At 55.3% G+C, this 16942-nt stretch overlaps 7 protein-coding genes across 7 annotated transcripts; 2 read left to right on the forward strand and 5 right to left on the reverse strand.

Moving 5' to 3' along the window:
* Nucleotides 1–80: 80 nt before the first annotated feature.
* K489DRAFT_49453 (HET-domain-containing protein) lies at nt 81–2966 on the reverse strand. The gene has a single exon (XM_033608675.1). It carries the CDS (start codon nt 2744–2746, stop codon nt 161–163), a length of 2586 nt encoding a protein of 861 aa, XP_033457252.1. The 5' UTR covers nt 2747–2966; the 3' UTR covers nt 81–160.
* Nucleotides 2865–4421, forward strand: K489DRAFT_390275 (kinase-like protein; the record flags this gene model as incomplete). Its single annotated transcript, XM_033606590.1, has 4 exons — nt 2865–2906; nt 3530–3713; nt 3769–3989; nt 4065–4421. The coding sequence occupies 4 exons, from the start codon at nt 2865–2867 to the stop codon at nt 4419–4421; spliced, it is 804 nt and encodes a 267-aa protein (XP_033457253.1).
* A 1060-nt stretch (nt 4422–5481) lies between these two features.
* K489DRAFT_294066 (uncharacterized protein) lies at nt 5482–6468 on the reverse strand (the record flags this gene model as incomplete). The annotated part of the gene is made up of 1 exon (XM_033600263.1): nt 5482–6468. A coding segment is annotated over one exon (987 nt), but the record flags the coding sequence as incomplete, so codon positions are not given.
* A 527-nt stretch (nt 6469–6995) lies between these two features.
* Nucleotides 6996–8141, reverse strand: K489DRAFT_361753 (protein methyltransferase). The gene is made up of 3 exons (XM_033602638.1): nt 8028–8141; nt 7776–7912; nt 6996–7625 (listed from the first exon to the last, which is right to left on the reverse strand). The coding sequence occupies exons 1-3, from the start codon at nt 8113–8115 to the stop codon at nt 7347–7349; spliced, it is 504 nt and encodes a 167-aa protein (XP_033457255.1). The 5' UTR covers nt 8116–8141; the 3' UTR covers nt 6996–7346.
* A 217-nt stretch (nt 8142–8358) lies between these two features.
* K489DRAFT_433658 (uncharacterized protein) lies at nt 8359–10338 on the reverse strand. Its single transcript, XM_033608524.1, has 3 exons — nt 9533–10338; nt 9251–9471; nt 8359–9189 (listed from the first exon to the last, which is right to left on the reverse strand). Exons 1-3 carry the CDS (start codon nt 10133–10135, stop codon nt 8616–8618), a joined length of 1398 nt encoding a protein of 465 aa, XP_033457256.1. The 5' UTR covers nt 10136–10338; the 3' UTR covers nt 8359–8615.
* A 443-nt stretch (nt 10339–10781) lies between these two features.
* K489DRAFT_361757 (60S acidic ribosomal protein P1) lies at nt 10782–11559 on the forward strand (the record flags this gene model as incomplete). The annotated part of the gene is made up of 3 exons (XM_033602639.1): nt 10782–11030; nt 11190–11402; nt 11515–11559. Exons 1-3 carry the CDS (start codon nt 10962–10964, stop codon nt 11557–11559), a joined length of 327 nt encoding a protein of 108 aa, XP_033457257.1. The 5' UTR covers nt 10782–10961.
* A 1914-nt stretch (nt 11560–13473) lies between these two features.
* Nucleotides 13474–16394, reverse strand: K489DRAFT_49653 (uncharacterized protein). The gene is made up of 4 exons (XM_033608677.1): nt 15882–16394; nt 15665–15776; nt 15252–15595; nt 13474–15190 (listed from the first exon to the last, which is right to left on the reverse strand). The coding sequence occupies exons 1-4, from the start codon at nt 16121–16123 to the stop codon at nt 13546–13548; spliced, it is 2343 nt and encodes a 780-aa protein (XP_033457258.1). The 5' UTR covers nt 16124–16394; the 3' UTR covers nt 13474–13545.
* Nucleotides 16395–16942: the final 548 nt, after the last annotated feature.

The following is a 16942-nucleotide window of genomic DNA, read 5'->3' on the forward strand; positions in this document are numbered from 1 at the left end:
GCTTTTCCACGAACATTTCGCGACAACTCTCCGCATTTTGGTCCCTAGTCTGTGGCGTCGGAGTACACTGTTGAGAACGAGAGCCAACGAGGAATTGCTGTCGATCGAAATGTGACTGTTTACCTGGATGATTATTCCATAACGGGTCTCATCAATAGTATCACCATATGTGAATTGTCTCCCATCGATCATCTCCGCTCAAAGCTCTACCATCCATATGACCATGGACGTAAGCTTCGCCGACAAGTCTCCACCGTATTACAGGCTCATCGTCTCCGCGCGGCATCGACAACAGCGGCTCTTCGCGTAAGACAACACAAGCCTGAATCCCCGCCAGGACGCCAACGGTATCACCCACCCGAGAATACTCCGGGACGAGCGACAAGCTTCCCTTCTTCGTCACTGCGATTCGTCTTCCGGCACCCACATTCGCGTGCGCCGCCAGGAAGAGGCCATTCCCGACCTCATCATCAAAGAAGGGACCCACGCCGGATTTGGTGAATGCATCACTCGCCTGTGGCGCATCGGGATGGTCGGGCCCGTTGATCAAAGCCCTCGCGAGTCGTTGTGACGCGCGGCAATGCTCGCTGTAGCTTGCATCTGCCGGGCGACGTGCGGCCGCGCGTGCTGTCGCGGGGTTGCGGTCGCCGATGAGAGTGCGCCATATCATCTCGGGGGATTCTGGGTCCTCGGATTGATGGTGCGGCATGGCGGCGAGCGCTGCTTCGGTGAAGTCGGAGAGCGCGATGGTGCTTTCCGCTAGGAATTTCGCGGCGGCCGTGACGTCCATGCCGGTCACTTGGGCTGCTTCGATGCATTTCGGGCCGAGATCCGCGATGGTGTCGAAATGCACTGCACGCACCGTCAGGATGGGAAGGCTTGGATGAAGGGTCAAGCTCGGAGGGGTGCCCGCAGAAGCATTGTATAAGATATCGGAGGCGTTTGTATTGTCTTGGTGGAGGGGAGACAGTTCCCATGGCCCACAATAATCAGGACACCAGGATGGAAGCGAGGTTGTCGTGCGTTTGAACCCAATACCCGCCCACGTGAGGGTATGCTGGGGCCGAAGGGCGAAACAATGTCTGCCCACTTCTATACAGACCTCTGTGGGCGTCTTTTCATAATCTGGAACAATACTTTGATCGCCACTCGCCCGCAGCAGGCCCAACACACCATAGACCATATCTCGTGGATCGAAGGCTTTGCAGCGGCGGGTCATCTGCATCAGGTCAGGCATTCCTACGGCCGATCCTTCTGGTCCCTGGACCAAAGACTTCATCGCCATGATGAGCGGAATTTGCACCGATCCACCTGGCGCAATGGGTCCTTTAGGCTCAACGGCGGTCTCCGTCATCACGAACATAGTGCCGACGTTCTTGCTGTACATCTCTCGGAAGAACGTCTGGAGGTACTCGAAGGTGAAATATTCACCACCGTATGAAATGATTGGCTTCGTGGAGAGCACGATCTCCTGGATGATCCACATCCGTGACCAATACGGATGCTCGAGGAAATTGAGGAATTCCTGCCAGCCAGCTTCCCTGCTCCCTATGCGGAACAGAGCCTTCCAATTTGTGTTTGGTCGGTTCAGGTGAAACGTCACCATATGCCGGTTGATGAATGAAATACACGCCGAAGCTTCTGGCGACATCCCGAGCCAGACAATAGTCTTGGAAGCGTTCTGGTAGATTTCCGCCATGAGACCGACCTGTACCGCCCTCTCAGCACGATCGCCTTGATTGATACAGACCGCGTCGATCCAAAGAGACTTGCTGTCCAGCACTGAGGCTCGCGCCCGGATGATCTCCATCACTCTCTCACTGACCTTGAGCACGTATCCGTCCTCGACGACCAGATCGTGTGAGGGAGGCAGACCGCCCCAGGTGTATGAAATGGCCTCGTAGATGGGTGATGACTGGAGCGCGACGTGCACAACTTTACAGGTGTAATCTCCAAACGGACCCTTTCGCGAGATTTCCAGCAATCTAATCTCATCAGCGCCGAGTGCTCGATAAGGATACGCCGCACCATGATGAAGTGCAAGGACGGGCTTGAAGATTTTAATCTTCTGCTTGTAGTAGAATCGATATGAGACCTCCACCAGCCGGAATATCCTAGCAGCTACGAAGACCAAAGCCTTGGCGAGATAACCGATCATCGAGAACAAGACGCGAGCCAACTTGCCACCCTCGTGGACCAGAGTGTTGAAAGGATCATCAATGTAAATCCACCAAAACAGCCCCAAGGTCGTCACGGCGCCCAGCGACGGTAACCAGCTCCAGACAGTCCGCCACAGAAGCGACCAATACCGGACCACAAGGACCGTGGTCAGATATATGACGACCTGGGAAACGTGCAACAGGAGATTGACAAAATTGTCGTCGTCGGCGCCATCGCGCGCGATCGTTTGACGTCCGGCTTGGATGGCGGCGTGCAGGCTGCGGTTCTGAAGCAGTGCCGCCGCGTGGGCGTAGAGCGATACGACGCCGGGTTGAATCACCGGGAGGACATATGCGACGAGCTTGGCCGCGAGCCAGACCCCGAATGAGATCTTGAGACCATGTAGGATCTCCCCTAGGACGAGCGCGCCGAGATGGATGATGGAGCGTGTGAACTCATCGAGTTGCGCAGCTTGAAGGACATCGGGTTGTCCCTGCTGTTTCTTTTGCTGTGAAGTCTCCTGTCCTTGCTCTGAGCCTTGTAGCTGTACATGTGGTGATGTTGACGGATCCGTCCCCGACGCCATCGAATTCCGAGGGATGTATATATAGCGTGACACGTTCCTCGCGCGTTCTACAATTGATCGTCCGTCGTCACCCAAAACGCGCTCTCAAGGGACGAAGAGGTTCTGTCCTTCCGCAGAGATGGGTAATATGCCCTTTCGGCATCGTATACAAGGACATGGTGTAAGTAGTGGGCAATGTTCCAGAACTCGCCAAGAACAGTTCCATTGTCCACCAAATCCTGCAAGCCACAAAGCTCGATTGTGGGCCGTTCAGGCGAGCTGCACGAGGTTTTCACACTGCAACGCGCCTTCCATGTACATACCCGGATGTTTCGCTGTTGCAGACGCGTTCGCCAACACCACATCCTGGCGGAATACGCACCGAACATGGAAAGCCCTACAGAACATCGCCCTTGCCAGGCCTGGAGCTTCACACTGTCCTTTCGACATATCAATGCCGAATGCCGCAGTGCAAGTCATTCTCCATCGCATCAATGATGATCCGTCGATACTGCGGTCCCAGCTCGTGTTTTCGCTCATCGCGGCGAATCCGGGGCATCAGATTGAATTCCACCATCACCAGCGACTCAGGCCGCACGTACCCTGAAGGCATATTACTCCGGCGGCACCCTCAAGACAGCAAATTCGACATTTTCAAAACCGAGTCCGTGGTCCTCTGGGATGCTGTGATTGTAGTCTAACTGGCGAGGTAGATGTGCAGGTCAGGATTTCGTCTACAAGCATGTACCGAAACCGACCTTCAACCTCTCTCAGCGCCTCGCGGCTGATGTCGCGTCATCCAAGCACCTCCGCCTGCATGTGGATTGCAACACCGAAGAGTCGATACTCATCTACACCTACTTCCGAGACACTCTGCTCGCTCTGCTCAAAAAGGATCCGGAGTTCCCACCGGATGAGCGCGTAAAGATTATGCGCGCGGTCAGCGAAGCCGTTCAGGAACTTCACTCAAATGATTGGGTGCATGCCGGTAGACCCTGCCCTTTACGCATTCCTACGGGTCCCCGAGCTAAATTGATCCAAAGACATCAAGCCCGATAACATCTTGGTCGATTGGACATGCGACAATGCGGGCAATAAGGTAGTCACCGGTGTGGCACTGGGTGATTTCGACATTGCCTGCAAACTCAAGCAAGGTGAGACTCGCATCACGCCCCATGCGGTTGGCAACGTGATGTGGCGAAGTCCCGAGGCGCAGACGGGGATGTGTTCGCGGGCATCGGACATCTATGCATTGGGTTTGGTGGTACGTTCCTTTCCTACGACCGAATGACGCCTGCCTTCTTTAACGAACCTCCGGCCTGACCTGCTTGTGTCTCAGTACGTATATGCCTTGGGCGCCGGAGATCTGCTCATACTATCCGATTTGGACAGCCTAGCGAAAGCCGGCATCCCCGCAGAGCAAGAAGTGGTCACGAGACATTTCTGCTACTTCGGCCCCGTCCCGGAGAGCCTCTACGCGCAGATCAAGGACGACGACTGGAGGGCAGCGTTCCGATCCGCGGCGCGACTGGCCGACACGCAAGCGAGCGAACAGCCCTTTTCGCGATTAGATTTTTGGGGCAAAACACTTGGCGAAGCGGCCTTGGAGATGCTCTCTGGGACGTCAAATCTAGATCCAAGAGCCCGGCTGACAATCGATCAAGTGCTCGCACTCGCTTATTGGACCGAGGATTAGCTGGTCGAAATAGGTGTCCAAATTCGTAAAACTCTCGTCAAGGGCTGGCTTGATACTACATTAGGTACAGACCTCCACTTCGAGTGCTGGTATCCCTGCGGTAGACATGGATTTCGAACATAGTGGAGAGCGAGGGCGACGACGGCTCGTGGGAAGGGCGAAATTCACAACTCGGACGTGTGCAAATAGATCCCTTCCCGTGCCTGACCGAACGCCGCCGCAAAGGTGATCAACGGGGGACTAACTAACTCCCTACCACTGATAAAATACCTGTAAAAGGCTGTACATACCTCCTAGGAGTTGTCATGTTATAATACAAAATGGAAATTCATGATCATAATATAAGCGTTTATCATGCAAGGAGAAAAGGGCGAGGTGACACCCACACATTCGAAGCCTCCCAAAGGGACCCTCTTCAATTTTAACTACAGTACTACCCACAGCTGCTGCGTCCATCGACAACAAACTTCTCAAGAAATGGGCATGTAAGGGAGCTTTCAGGGCCCTCATCCTGTGATACAACAGAAACTGTGGCGAACTGTCAAAGCATCACCAAGCCGATAGAGGTCCGTATGGCCTGCGAAGGGAAGGCAGTTTCAAAGTTGGCCCTTCTCGCCGGGAGCCTTCACCGCCTCCCTCATCCAGCCTGGATGCATGATCATGAGATCCACTGCCAGAATGCGCAGCAATGAGAAACAAGGCTCTTCCTAACATGTCGAATCATGATTTGCAACCGGTGGTTGTGGCGGTCTTGATTGCCCTCCTATCGTCTCGGCACGAAGCCAAATTCGCAATCCGTCGACATGTTGGATCGCCTTTTCCGGTGAGAAGCAGTCGTCGTAAGGGAGGCTGCCGATGCGGCGAATCCTTTGCGAGAAACGCTGTTGTTGGGCGAACGTCTCATCGGCAATGTGGTCCGCTGTGGGGGCCAATTCCGCATGCCCGCGCGCTCGAGATCCTTGTCTGCTTTGGGCCGGGACACAAGACCAGCTGCCTGTGAACAGGTCTTCTCGATATCGCATAGTGATGATTCTCTCTCTCAGTCGTCCTCTCATCGTGGTTTTCCAGCCAACCATCCCGTCGTCAGACTGCCCTTCTCACCCATGACGCTCTGCCATTCCACAGACAACTGTGCGAGGATAGGTCGCGTTGTGATCTCGCTGACCGCAGGCTGCGTCTTCTCGCTCACCAGGAACATGACCTGTTCGACATCCTGTGGTTTCAGCACGACGGCCTCCTTCACATCGTCGCCGTCTTCTCCTCCATAACTCCCAATCGCCTCGCTCGTGATGCCTTCCTTCTCTTTCAGATAGACTTTCTTCATGACCACGGTCGCCTCGCCCACGTTCTCGAGTTGCGCTTCGAGGATCCATGACCGCAGCGCCCCAGGCGCATCCGAGGTCCTTTTGCTGCGCTCGGTGACTTTGGATCGCACGGCGATCAGCGGCTGCGAGACGAATTGGTAGAGTTTCCGAAACGTTCTGGTACGCGCGATGTCCGCCGCAGCACCCGTTCTGGTCGTCTCGGTATACGTGACTGTGACTGCGAGCACATGTGGTCCCTCATCTTTGAGCTCATGCCGCAGCGTCCTTTGGATCGTCGCACCGCTCTCCAACTCCTCTCCTTTCGTGTCCGAATCTCCTTCCAGAGCGAGCGTCAAGCCTTGTTGATGACTTGAAGATTGTAACGCCGCTACGATCTGCACGTCGCTCACGCTCTTTCCTGTATGACCTTGCACATCCTCTCCGTCTATGGGCGGCAACTCGTTGTTCGCGCACAGGGTGCACGCAAACATCTCTCCTACATATGCCGCACCAAAGGCAGCAGGCAGCATCAGCAACGGCGTGAGCGAGAAAGACGAGCCACCTGGACCTGCTGCGCCTCCAGCTTCCGCGGCGTCCAGAGCAGAAGGGTTGGCGAGTCCGGCTTGAGGTGAGATGTCCAGGCCATCGCCGAACGCGGTCGGTGGGAGGGGATCCTGCGTCGCGAGAGAAGGGCGCGATAGGCGCAGCACTTTGAGACTGACGGAGTGAGGACCACTGAGGGTGCCGGCGCGGCCCCGTTGTGGTTGAGACATTGTGCGTGGCGGATCTCACAGCGAGTTGGTCGTGATGGAAATCGATATGGCCATGGAGCTGTCTGCTGGATGTTCGGACTAGCAGCTCGGAAGAGCGTTTAGAAGCTCCCGGCCTTGACTTCTGGGTCCAGCCAAACAGATAGACGCGATAGTTGTACGATTCGAGGTATTCACATAATTGGCGCGTATCTGTTTGCTGATCGAACACATGATGGAGTTCTACCCTACAGGCAATCCAGGGCCAGAGCGCGCGCGTCGTGCCTACATCACCAAAGTATCAAACCAGTGACATCGGCAGAAACGAAACTTTCAGAACAGAACAATCCTGTCGATGTTCATATCTGTCAATATACTCCTTCAATCTCCCCATCAATAACTCAGAATGCCTCAATTGGATTGTAGTCAGATGTGGACGAAGTTGAGGGTGTGCTTCACCTCATCGACACGTGTGACGGTTCCCTCGGGGCGGAATCCGAGCAGGAATTCGAATCGCTGTGAAATACGCAAGGCCATCCCTCTCGGAACATCCTCCGAAATCACTCCCTTTGCTCGCATCTTTATCTTTTCATGAAATTTCAAATCTATCATCTACATTTTTCTTCTTCTTCGTGAATCTCGAATTCGAAATTCATCGTGTACGGTCCATCATCAAGTCAGCAACATCATGAGCGAAACATCGCCATCTTCTTATCCTGGCCCACAAGCGAAAAAACAAAAACAGATCGAACCATGAGCAAGCGAGGAAGCAAGAAAGAAAGAAAGAAAGAAAGAAAGGGACCATCCTCCTTCAATCCCCGCCCATCCCTCATCTAAACCTCTCTCTCTCTCCAAAGAAAACAACAGCAAGCTCAATCAACCTCAATCCTCCCCAACGCCAGCACATCATCATCGACCTCCCCTCTCCCCTCGCCCTCGCCCTCACCACCGCCGCCATCATCATCCGCATCCGCAAACGTCAAATTGGCCCCATAAGAAATACACAACTCCTCCCCGACCCGGATATCCCTCAGCGCCGTGTACACGATGACCAAGCGGCGCAGATCCCGCCTCCAGCCGACGTTCTGGTTCCGGGAGGAGTGGTTGAAGAGGGAGCCGAGGCCGAAGACGACGGCCTGCGTCGCGACCGTCTTCGTCGCGGGCGCCGGGTCGGGGCCCGTGAGGATCCCCCCGGGAGCTGCTTCCGAGGAGGAGGAGGAGAGGGGCGTGGTCGGCGGGGAGGGGTTCCCATGCCGGCTGGGGGTCTCGTGGGTGCGGGATTCCCCCGACGAGGTCGCGACGGGCCAGTTGTAGGTGTAGTGGTAGAGCACCGTCTTCTCGACGTGCGAGGCGTTCTCCGCCCGCGGCAGGACGAGGACCGGCGAGACGTCGATGGTCGTGCCCGAGGGGATGGGCGCGGTGGCGAAGACGCCGCGGCCTGTGCTCCTGGGGGATTCCGCTGGTGAGAATGCTTTCTTTTCTCTTTGCTCCTTTTTCTCTTTTTCTCGGGTTCGATCGTATCCCTTAGTTCCCGGGGACGTCGGGGGACTGACCTTTCGAGGTGTTCAGCCGGAGCTGCAGGGTTTGGAAGCGTTCCAGGACGATGGTGGAGTCGTCGCCGCCGCCGCCGTGATCTGCCATTCCGAAACGAGGAAATAAAAACCCAATCTCAAAAAAAAAAAACGAATTTCCTCCAGGAATATTTTGCTTCTCAAAACCGCCGCTTGGAAAAGTGCAGCAGGCTCGTCACCATATGTGGATCCCACATCTGTTTTATTTTTCTCCCACAGAAATGAAGTTCTTGGGAAACCCTAAGATACCCTAATGGAGCGCCACTTTTCACAATCTCCGAGCAGCCTTGTTACTGATGATGAAAAGCAGAAGTACATTCTCCAATTCCTGCCCATACTGCAGATCGATGAGACAGCCTAGCGTATGAAGTAAATAGAGGGTTTTCTTGGAATTGACCCTATAACCCGAGAACGCCTTTGCGAGAAACTTCCGTGGCAGCGCCCGTTCTCCCACCGGGTATCAACCCTCTTCCTGCGCGCCTGCCGTCCTCCCATGACACACCTCAGCGACGAATGCATTTCCTGGCTAGCGACAAACACGAGAAAGCCCTTGCCTCCGCGAATGTCCCCTCACGACTCCGCACCTCCCTCCGCCGCCGCCGCTCGCTCATCGGCCTCGTTCCGCAATTCATACGCGAGCTCGAAACATTCGGCCAGCAAAGCCGAGACGCTGCCCTGGCCCTCGGGGATTTCGTTGCCGACGGTGAACTTGCCGTCCTTGCGCATGTTGTCGATGCTGGTCAGCTTCATGCTGTAGGGGTAGAGTTCGCGGGGGCTGTCGACGCCGCCGGAGCGTTGGACCTCGACGAGGCACTTCTTCAGCGTGAGCAGCTGGTTGTAGATGGGCAGCAGCGCCTCGGACACGGGCTCCGACGAGATGATATACTGGTAGATGAAGGCGTAGGATTTCCGCAGCAGGTAGAGGAGGGTGCGCTGGGCGTGCAGGTCGGCCGGTTTGCCTTCGACGTCGACGAATTCGCCGTTGACCCGCGAGGCGTCGATGGCGTCGAGTTCGCGTTGGTAGCTGTAGAGGTCGGTCTCGCGGAGCGACCAGGCGTGGGTGAGGTTCATCTGGTCGAGGGCGTTGCGGATCTTGACGAGTTTGTCAAAGGTGTCTTGGAAGCGTTCGTCGATGTGACCTCTCCTGTGGGGGAAGTTTTATGTCAGCGAGGATTAAACATTGGTAGAGAAGTTGAGGGACGTACTTTTCCTCGACAATCTCCACCCAGAGAAGACATCGCGCTAGTAGACCGTTGACGACGGTTCGGCCGTCTTGGCCGGCTTGCATGGCGAGAGTGATGGTTGAGATTCGCTCTGCGTAGGTCTCTTCCGCAGTCTTGCCAGGATGAAGGTCCAACTCGGCATTGAGCTCTCGCTGCATCTCGAGGAGTTGTTCATGATATTCTTTGACTTCTTCTTCCGGGTACTGTTTTACTATGGTCAGCTCACCGGTCCGGATGTGACATGCATGGGTATTGATGGGTTACCTTTGACCGACAATTACAAGCAGACAACAACCGTAAGATGGAGACCAATTTGTCCCACTGGGCCATGGTCGGTTCATCCATGGTCGATAAGGCGTCGTTCAATTCTTTTAGTTGGGCCTTGCACACGTCGATGCGCGCTTGGAGTAACGTGAGCAATGCATCCGAATGTGCCTCTTTGGCTCTGTCGATTGATTTTTGCCACAGTTCGATCTGACCCGAGAGGCCCTTCAAATCTTTCGGGGAGTAATGGGCGGCTTCTTTGAGATGATCCAATATTCTCTTGACCGTGGAGACGGCGGAGTATATCGCAGGGGCTTCTGAGTTCCGTCCGATTGTGAGGAAGAAAAGGGAAATGAGCTGGAAGCAGTCGTCCAGGACAGTATCCAGTCTGTTCTGCTCGTAACGCCTGTTCTCCCGGACGCGGTTCAGTTGCTCAACCTCTTCGATCAGCTTGAAATACCACGTGACGACATCTCCGCTTTTGACATAGGTCGAACGGTCTTGCTTCATGATGGAGAGATGATCACGGATCGCGAGGACGTTTTCCAAGATCGGCTGCTCGGCCGGGTCCAGAGGCGGACTGTAAGCCGGTGTGCTCGTCATGGTCGCGGTAGTGACGCCTACGCGTGATCCGATAGGTCTAGATGTGAGGATGGGATGAGAAGTCGTGATCCGGAGGGTATTCTAAATTAAAAAAAAGGGGATGATCACGATTCTGCGGAGAAGGATGTGTGGTGGTAGTACTGGTGGTGATGGTGATGGTAATGGTAACGACAAGGACGAAGTCGGGTTGTCTTGCTGCAGCTAGATATGTCGGCTACCGGCAGTGGAAGGAGAGTAGGAGGGCAGGAGGAGGAGGAGGAGGAGCAGCGCTTGTTGATGCTGCTGTACCTAGTAGGAACCTTGGGAGCCCTTCTGTCTGTTTTGTCGAGGCGCAGATTGGGTTGCGGTTGTGGAGGAGATGGGTGCAGCTGGTGGTTCCCAGATGACGGACGCATGCATATCTGCCGTGACAGTTGACAGCCAGCTCCTAACCGTGAACCTGCGCCCGCCCGGGTGTTCGAACACACACCACACACAATTGCCGCGTGGAGACGAGACGAAACCAGCGGAAACCCCGCAATTTGATAATCAGCGGAGGGCGAGGGTTAGTCATCATCATCATCATCATTGGAGATCCCACCATCATATCTTATCACGGCTAGATCCGTTCCTGCCAAGACTTCCATTGCGCCAAGACCACACTGGCACCGAATCTCCCTCGCGCAGAGCCCTGAACTGGGAATCGTCAGCCTGTACCATCGTCACATTATCAGTCTCAAATTTCAGCCGCGAGAAGAAGTCCTTCACGACAGCAGAACGTGCTAGGCATCTCCATATTCCAACCGATTTCACCTTTCGACTTCTCGCGATCCAACATCAGTTCGAAATGTCCACCGCCGAGCTCGCCGCTTCCTACGCCGCCCTCATCCTCGCGGATGACGGTCTGGAGATCACCGTACGTCCATATATATATATCTCTCTCTATAAACACATATCCCAGGGACGACATCCTTCCGTTGTCGAGGACGGCGAGAAGAGCAGATGATCCCCCGAGGAGAGAGAGAGAGAGAGAGAGGGAAAGAGAGGACAGCACGCTGACACTCCCTCCAAACAGGCCGACAAGCTCACCTCCATCGTCACCGCCGCCAAGGTCCCCGACGTCGAGCCCATCTGGTTCACGCTCTTCGCCAAGGCCCTCGAGGGCAAGGATGTCAAGGACCTCCTGTTGAACGTCGGTTCCGGAGGCGGAGCCGCCGCTGCCCCTGCCGCTGGCGGTGCTGCTGCTGCCGGCGGTGCCACCGAGGCCGCTGCTGCCGAGGAGGAGAAGGTCGAGGGTGAGTTCCCCCACCAACCGTCACTTTCCATCTGTCGTCGAAGGACAGATCACTTCGCACGAGAACACCAGACTGACGTGCGTTTTTCTTCCGCGATCCACAGAGAAGGAGGAGTCCGACGAGGACATGGGTTTCGGTCTCTTCGACTAAACGCCTCTTTTCTTTCCCGCTCCTTTTACGCTGCTCCACGGGATACTTCTGGGGCATATGATGACCAAGAGACGAATCACGGCTACGGAACTGGAAGGAGGATGGGAAAAGGGGGAGGGATCGTGTCGCAACTCTGCTGCCCGTCGGCGTTTCCTGGCGGCTCGCGAAGTCCCGCCCGTCCTCTGCTGTCTCGCCGGCTGTCCGCCGCTAGTCGCATCAATTTAAGAGAAATTTTTCCCAAAAGAAAAGTCATTCTGCTGCTGTTCCAAAAAAAAAAAGAAAAAAAGAAAGGAAACCCTTTCTGCTTCGGAGTCGTTGTGTGTGATGCATCTCGCGTGAATTTGAGCTCGTGTGGAAAACGCCGTGATGTCTCTGTGATAACGAGTCTCGTCGGGGTAGTACAGTAGCAACCACAAACCCTTCTTCCTCCTCTTCTCCCTTCCCTTTATTCACCGAAAATAAAGCAAACAGAGAAGAAGGAGAAGAAGAAGAAGAAGAAGGAGAAAGCAGAGGAGGATCCTCCCAAAGTAAAAAAGAGTCTTACAGTCATGGAAAGGTAGGCGTCTCTATCATACACACATTCACGCACAACAGAGATTCCTCTCTTTCTTTCTGTCTTTCTTCTCATCACTCATCACTCATCTCTCTTTCGTCGTGGCGGAATGCGGGCGGTCCATCCTCCTCCTCTTCTCTCCGTCCGTCTCCTCGCCTCGCCTCTGCGCCTCACGGCTCTCTCGTCCCTGCCAGCCATCCATCCATCCATCCATCACGCGGATCTCGTCATCGAACCGGAGAAGCCACCTCTCTCACACAAACTCTCTCTCCCTCTCACACACACACACTCTCTCTCTCTTTCTCATGAAACTCCCATCGACTACCTCCGCCCAAAGCCCACGGGGGCCGGCGTCTGGGCGGGGTTCTGCGTCGCCGCCGTCGTCATCATCGAAGGGAGAGGGGGTTGCATGACGGTGTCGTTCCGGTCGTGCATGGAGAGGACCGACGAGGACGAAGAGATGGCCGACGAAGAGGAGGAGGCCGAGGGCTGGGTGTGGTGGAGGCGGCTCCTTCCGGAGATCCCTCCGCCTGCTCCTCCTCCTCCGCTCCCGATGGGCAGGGAGGAGGAAGACGGCGGAGGGGGAGGGGGTGGTGGCGGCGGACCGGAGAGGAAGTCCGGGAAGGCGTAGGTGGTGGACGAGATGGGCGTGGAGATGGTCGAGGGGTTGTTGTTGTTGTTGGGGTTGGGTTGTGAGACGGGGAGGATGGTTTGGGCGGCTTGGCCCAGGGCTGCGGCGAGGGGGGTCGCCGGGAAGAGGTTGGAGGGGTTCGGGTTGGTCGAGGTCGTTGTTGTCGTCGAGCTGGTCGTGGAGGAGGATGGAGGCATTGGCGGGAGGGGCGGTTGGGGTGGGGGTGGCGAGGAGAGCGGGTTGATGGCGTAGGGGAAGCCGTGGATGTTGGTGAGGTTGTAGGAGTGGGATTTGGGGTGGTGGCTCGTCAATGTCGATGTCGTTGATGTCGTGGGTGGAGTGGTCGAGAAGGACGACGACGGCGTGGTCGTTGAGGAGGAGGAGGGCGGTGGGAATGAGGCTGCTGTTGTCGTGGTTATTGGTGTTGAGGAGGATGATGGTGGGAGAGGATGGGTTTGGTGGTAGAGGAGTTGGTGGTGCGGTTGGATCTGATGTTGTTGTGGTTGATGATGATGATGATGATTTTGAGGGTTATGGTACATGTTTTGCGACGACGGGAGGTTCCTCAACGCCGTGCTGGAGTGATTCGTGGCGTTTTGGAAATTGTTGTTGCTGGGTTTGTAGTGAAGAGCCGTATAGGTGGGGGAGCGCTGGGTGATTCTGCTGGCTTCCCGGACCGCTTTCTGGACGGGTTTCAACTGTCGTTTCAGTTCGTGGATGTCGATGCCATTGTCAGCTAGGCGCATGACTTGTCCTGCAAAAGAGGCCCAGTCCTGTCGAGACAATGTCAATAACAACCCGGCTAAAGGGAAAACCACCCGATGATGATCATCAGAAAAGGGAAGAAGAACGGACGACGTACCGCTGTGAATTGATCACACATCTGCCACAGCTCCGGCCTCATCTGTACAGCCTCCGTCTGACTTCGTAATTGAGGAAGACGTGCGAGGATCTTCTCGGTCCGCATGATGGCGTTGCTGCACATGGCGACGGCCGTGGTGTAAATATCGACTTTGACCGTCTGCTCCATACTCTCGGCATCGCGTTTCTTGACGAGCAGATCCGTGCGGACACGAGGCAGGGTCCTGTGAGCCAATTGACAACAACTTTGCAATTGCGCAAAGACCTTTTCAACATCGTCCTCGCCATTGCCCTCGCTCACCAGACTCCGCATGGTGTTGCTCCGATGCGTTCGGGTTTGGTCGCTGATCTCCGGAGGTTCGTAACGCGGCGCGAAATGGGGAGGATGTAGCGGCGGCATAGGCACGTTCTCGTCGTTATTCGGAGGCAATGCTCGAAGGGGCGCATTCCGTGTAGACCGCACGCTTCGATTCGCAATCGGACTGACAGTCGTCGTCCTACGGGTGATGGTCGACTTCTGCGAAGTGGGCGTGTCGGCACGTTTGCGCCAGACCTGGGACACCCTCGGCGTGGCGTCCTGTCGCGATTGAGAGGTGGCGGCTGGATAGCCCAGCATTTTGCAGGCATTCAGAATCTCGAGGGTCGTGGTATGTGCAACCGTCAGGATCCAGCGCACGTGAAAGTGGTCCACCGTCAGAGTCGTCAACCGACGAGATTTCTTCACCTCTTTCACCACCGAAGCGTACAGTTTCAGGGCGGAGATGCAATTGTGGAGTAGGGTCTGCAAGAGCGCGGCGTTCGCCTTGGGATCGTCATCCATCCCTCGATCAGCTCCGACCATGAGCTTTCCCAGCTTGGCCAGAATCGCATGGGCATCCGCGAGCGACCGCTGAAGAGGAGATCGTTTCGGGGTTTGACCACGAAGCTGTCGTGCGATATCATCGATGGGCTGATGGAGGTAATTGAGCATGTACAAAGCCCGTCTGATGGCTTTGATGACATGTGGAATCTGTTGAGATTTGTCGTGAAAGCGCATCTGGCCTTGATTGGTTGCATCGTGACCATGCTGGCTGCCAAAAGAGCTGGTCAGGCTTGTCGTACTCGAGGACATGCCCAGACCGACCGAGGACAGACTGTTCGCCGTCGATGCCGTACTGGGATAGCGGGAATGATTGCCTTGACGGCTCGTGGCTTGTCGCGGACGGGTCGAATCCGGAATGGGCAGTTCGTGAACGGAGCCGAGCTGAGCGCTTCGGGGGGGCATCCATCCCTGACGTTTCCGCAAAGTCGGAAATCCGACGGCGCTTTCACTCCGGTTCGAGATGTGACCGTGTTCCGTGGGATCCGATCGTATGCCAGCAGAGACCGAACGCTGTGGGGGAAGGGTATTGGACGAAGGTTTTCGGGAGTGCGTCGGATAGTGTTTGATCGGTAGGATGTCGGCGAAGGGTGGAGAGTCATCCAAATGGCTGACGATCTCGGGTGGAAGGTCGATGCCACTCATGCTGGGCCGGACGGGGAACCGGCCATGAGTGGTGCCTCGTCGAGAAGGTTTAGGGGTTTCGACATTGCTCTCGCTGTGTGTACTGTGTCGCATTGGAGTTTTAGCCACACCGTCGACGACGGGCTGGAAATGGGCAAACCTACCTTGACTCGTCTTCCGAAACGACCCGCATCTTTTCTCGTATTGACGTCAGGCGCAAGTACTTCTTCACCTGCAAGCAAAGCTCCTTTTCCTTCTCCGTCCCCAAGGTCGCTTTGGTATCTGCCGGCAGTTGCAAAACATCCTCGGGGGGGAATTCCAAGGGATTGTCATCGAATTTAAGCTTGGCGAGATTGGTCATTTCACCCAGAGCCACAGGGAGTCTTTTGATCTGGTTCCGTTCGAGGGCCAGGAATTTGAGACTGGTCATGCGGTTGATATCCTCGGGAATGCTGACGACATCGTTCTTGCTGATGTCCAAGATTTCGAGTTTCGGGAGTCCGAGCACCTGTTCGATAGAGAGAAATGTCAATCGTGTGATCCCACATACATAGTCCATGATGCCCATGTCCCATACCACTGTCGGAAAGCGATCCAATTTGTTCCATCTGAGATTGAGGTACCGCAAGCGATCGCAACGGACCACCTCTGACGGGAGGATGCAGCTCGGGTTGTGTGAGAGGGCCAGCCTGGTTAATAGATCAAAGTCAGCCACCCTGAACGTTCCTCTCCTACGACCCATCCAATCTCGAGATCCGGTAGGCAGTCCAAAAAGTGATGGATAAAGTATTCACCTCTCCACCCGATCCTTGATCAACAGGACGACCTCGACGGGCAACGAATGGATCCCCTTGAAACTCAGATCCAAAGTGGAACCCGTCTGCGACTCATGCGGCAGCTCCGTCGCGGAGATCTGCGCCTGGCGTTCATCGTCGGCTTCCAACTCTTTCTTCACGTAGGCGATGACCTCGTCGGGGGTCATAGGCGGCGGTGCATGGTCGGGCCGGACATAGCTCGGCGAATCTGTGGTGGCCATGTGTGCATTTTCGGACGGGAGGGAGAAGAAATGATCCTTTTCGCCAGTGAGGTGGGAGGAGGAGGAGGAAGGGTGTAGTTGGAGGCCTTGCGATTGACGTCGAGGAGGAGACCCGAGGCGGATGACGGATGATGATGGCTCCGGCAATGATCGCGACTGCTGTGTGGAATATTCGCACAGGCCGGTTCAATCGGTCGGAAATCGGCGGTAGACGGCCGTTTGCAGGCCAGAGGGAAGGAGGAGAATGCCAGGCGAGAGAGGTAGTAGGGCTGGAAGAGAGACCAGCCGCGACGGTTGAATGCGGGATCGATCCCTTTGGTGAACGTGCTGGAAGATGGCACGGGAAAAGAGGAGGAGGAGGAGAGGAGAGGAGAGGGATCGCAGTCGGAGTCGGAGTAGCAGTGAGAGGAGAACACAGGTGGAAGTGTCGCGGGTGCTACAGCCAGTGTAGAAGAAAAGTACCGTGTAGGTCGGTTGGTAGGCAGGTAGGTGGTGGTTGGTGAAGTACTGTAGTGTAGCGGCAGTACCTAGGTAGGTAGGTACTAGGCAGGTTGGAAGAAAGGTAGGCGCGGGTATGAAGAGTTGGCTGATCCGGCGCAAAAACTTGTGTCAGCTGTACTATATACTATGTTGTACTGTACTGTCCTCGACTGCACTCCGTCTGTCTATGGTATGTAGGTAAGATGGTAGGTAGGGAGTAAATATATGTCTCTATATATATATATATATATATACATATACACTGTAGGCAAATACTGTTGTTTGTAGGACAATGTGCTGTATATAATATAGTGTAGGCTACACGTATAGATACTGATT

This window comes from Dissoconium aciculare (assembly GCF_010015565.1).
Source record: "Dissoconium aciculare CBS 342.82 unplaced genomic scaffold K489scaffold_11, whole genome shotgun sequence".
Classification (NCBI taxonomy): Eukaryota; Fungi; Ascomycota; class Dothideomycetes; order Mycosphaerellales; family Dissoconiaceae; genus Dissoconium; species Dissoconium aciculare.

Excerpts from the sequence above, each read along its gene's own strand:
- K489DRAFT_49453 (XM_033608675.1), bottom strand. The coding sequence starts at position 2,746 with ATGGCGTCGGGGACGGATCCGTCAACATCACCACATGTACAGCTACAA.
- K489DRAFT_361753 (XM_033602638.1), bottom strand. The coding sequence starts at position 8,115 with ATGGCAGATCACGGCGGCGGCGGCGACGACTCCACCATCGTCCTGGAA. Across the intron at positions 7,913-8,027 it reads CCGGCTGAACACCTCGAAAG|GCCGCGGCGTCTTCGCCACC; the intron begins GTCAGTCCCCCG and ends CCAGGAGCACAG. Across the intron at positions 7,626-7,775 it reads ACTACACCTACAACTGGCCC|ACGGTCGCGACGCAGGCCGT; the intron begins GTCGCGACCTCG and ends CCCGCGACGAAG.
- K489DRAFT_433658 (XM_033608524.1), bottom strand. The coding sequence starts at position 10,135 with ATGACGAGCACACCGGCTTACAGTCCGCCTCTGGACCCGGCCGAGCAG. Across the intron at positions 9,472-9,532 it reads CTTGTAATTGTCGGTCAAAG|TACCCGGAAGAAGAAGTCAA; the intron begins GTAACCCATCAA and ends ATAGTAAAACAG. Across the intron at positions 9,190-9,250 it reads GTGGAGATTGTCGAGGAAAA|GAGAGGTCACATCGACGAAC; the intron begins GTACGTCCCTCA and ends CTTCCCCCACAG.
- K489DRAFT_49653 (XM_033608677.1), bottom strand. The coding sequence starts at position 16,123 with ATGGCCACCACAGATTCGCCGAGCTATGTCCGGCCCGACCATGCACCG. Across the intron at positions 15,596-15,664 it reads TGGATCGCTTTCCGACAGTG|GTGCTCGGACTCCCGAAACT; the intron begins GTATGGGACATG and ends TCTATCGAACAG. Across the intron at positions 15,191-15,251 it reads GTTTCGGAAGACGAGTCAAG|TACACACAGCGAGAGCAATG; the intron begins GTAGGTTTGCCC and ends AATGCGACACAG.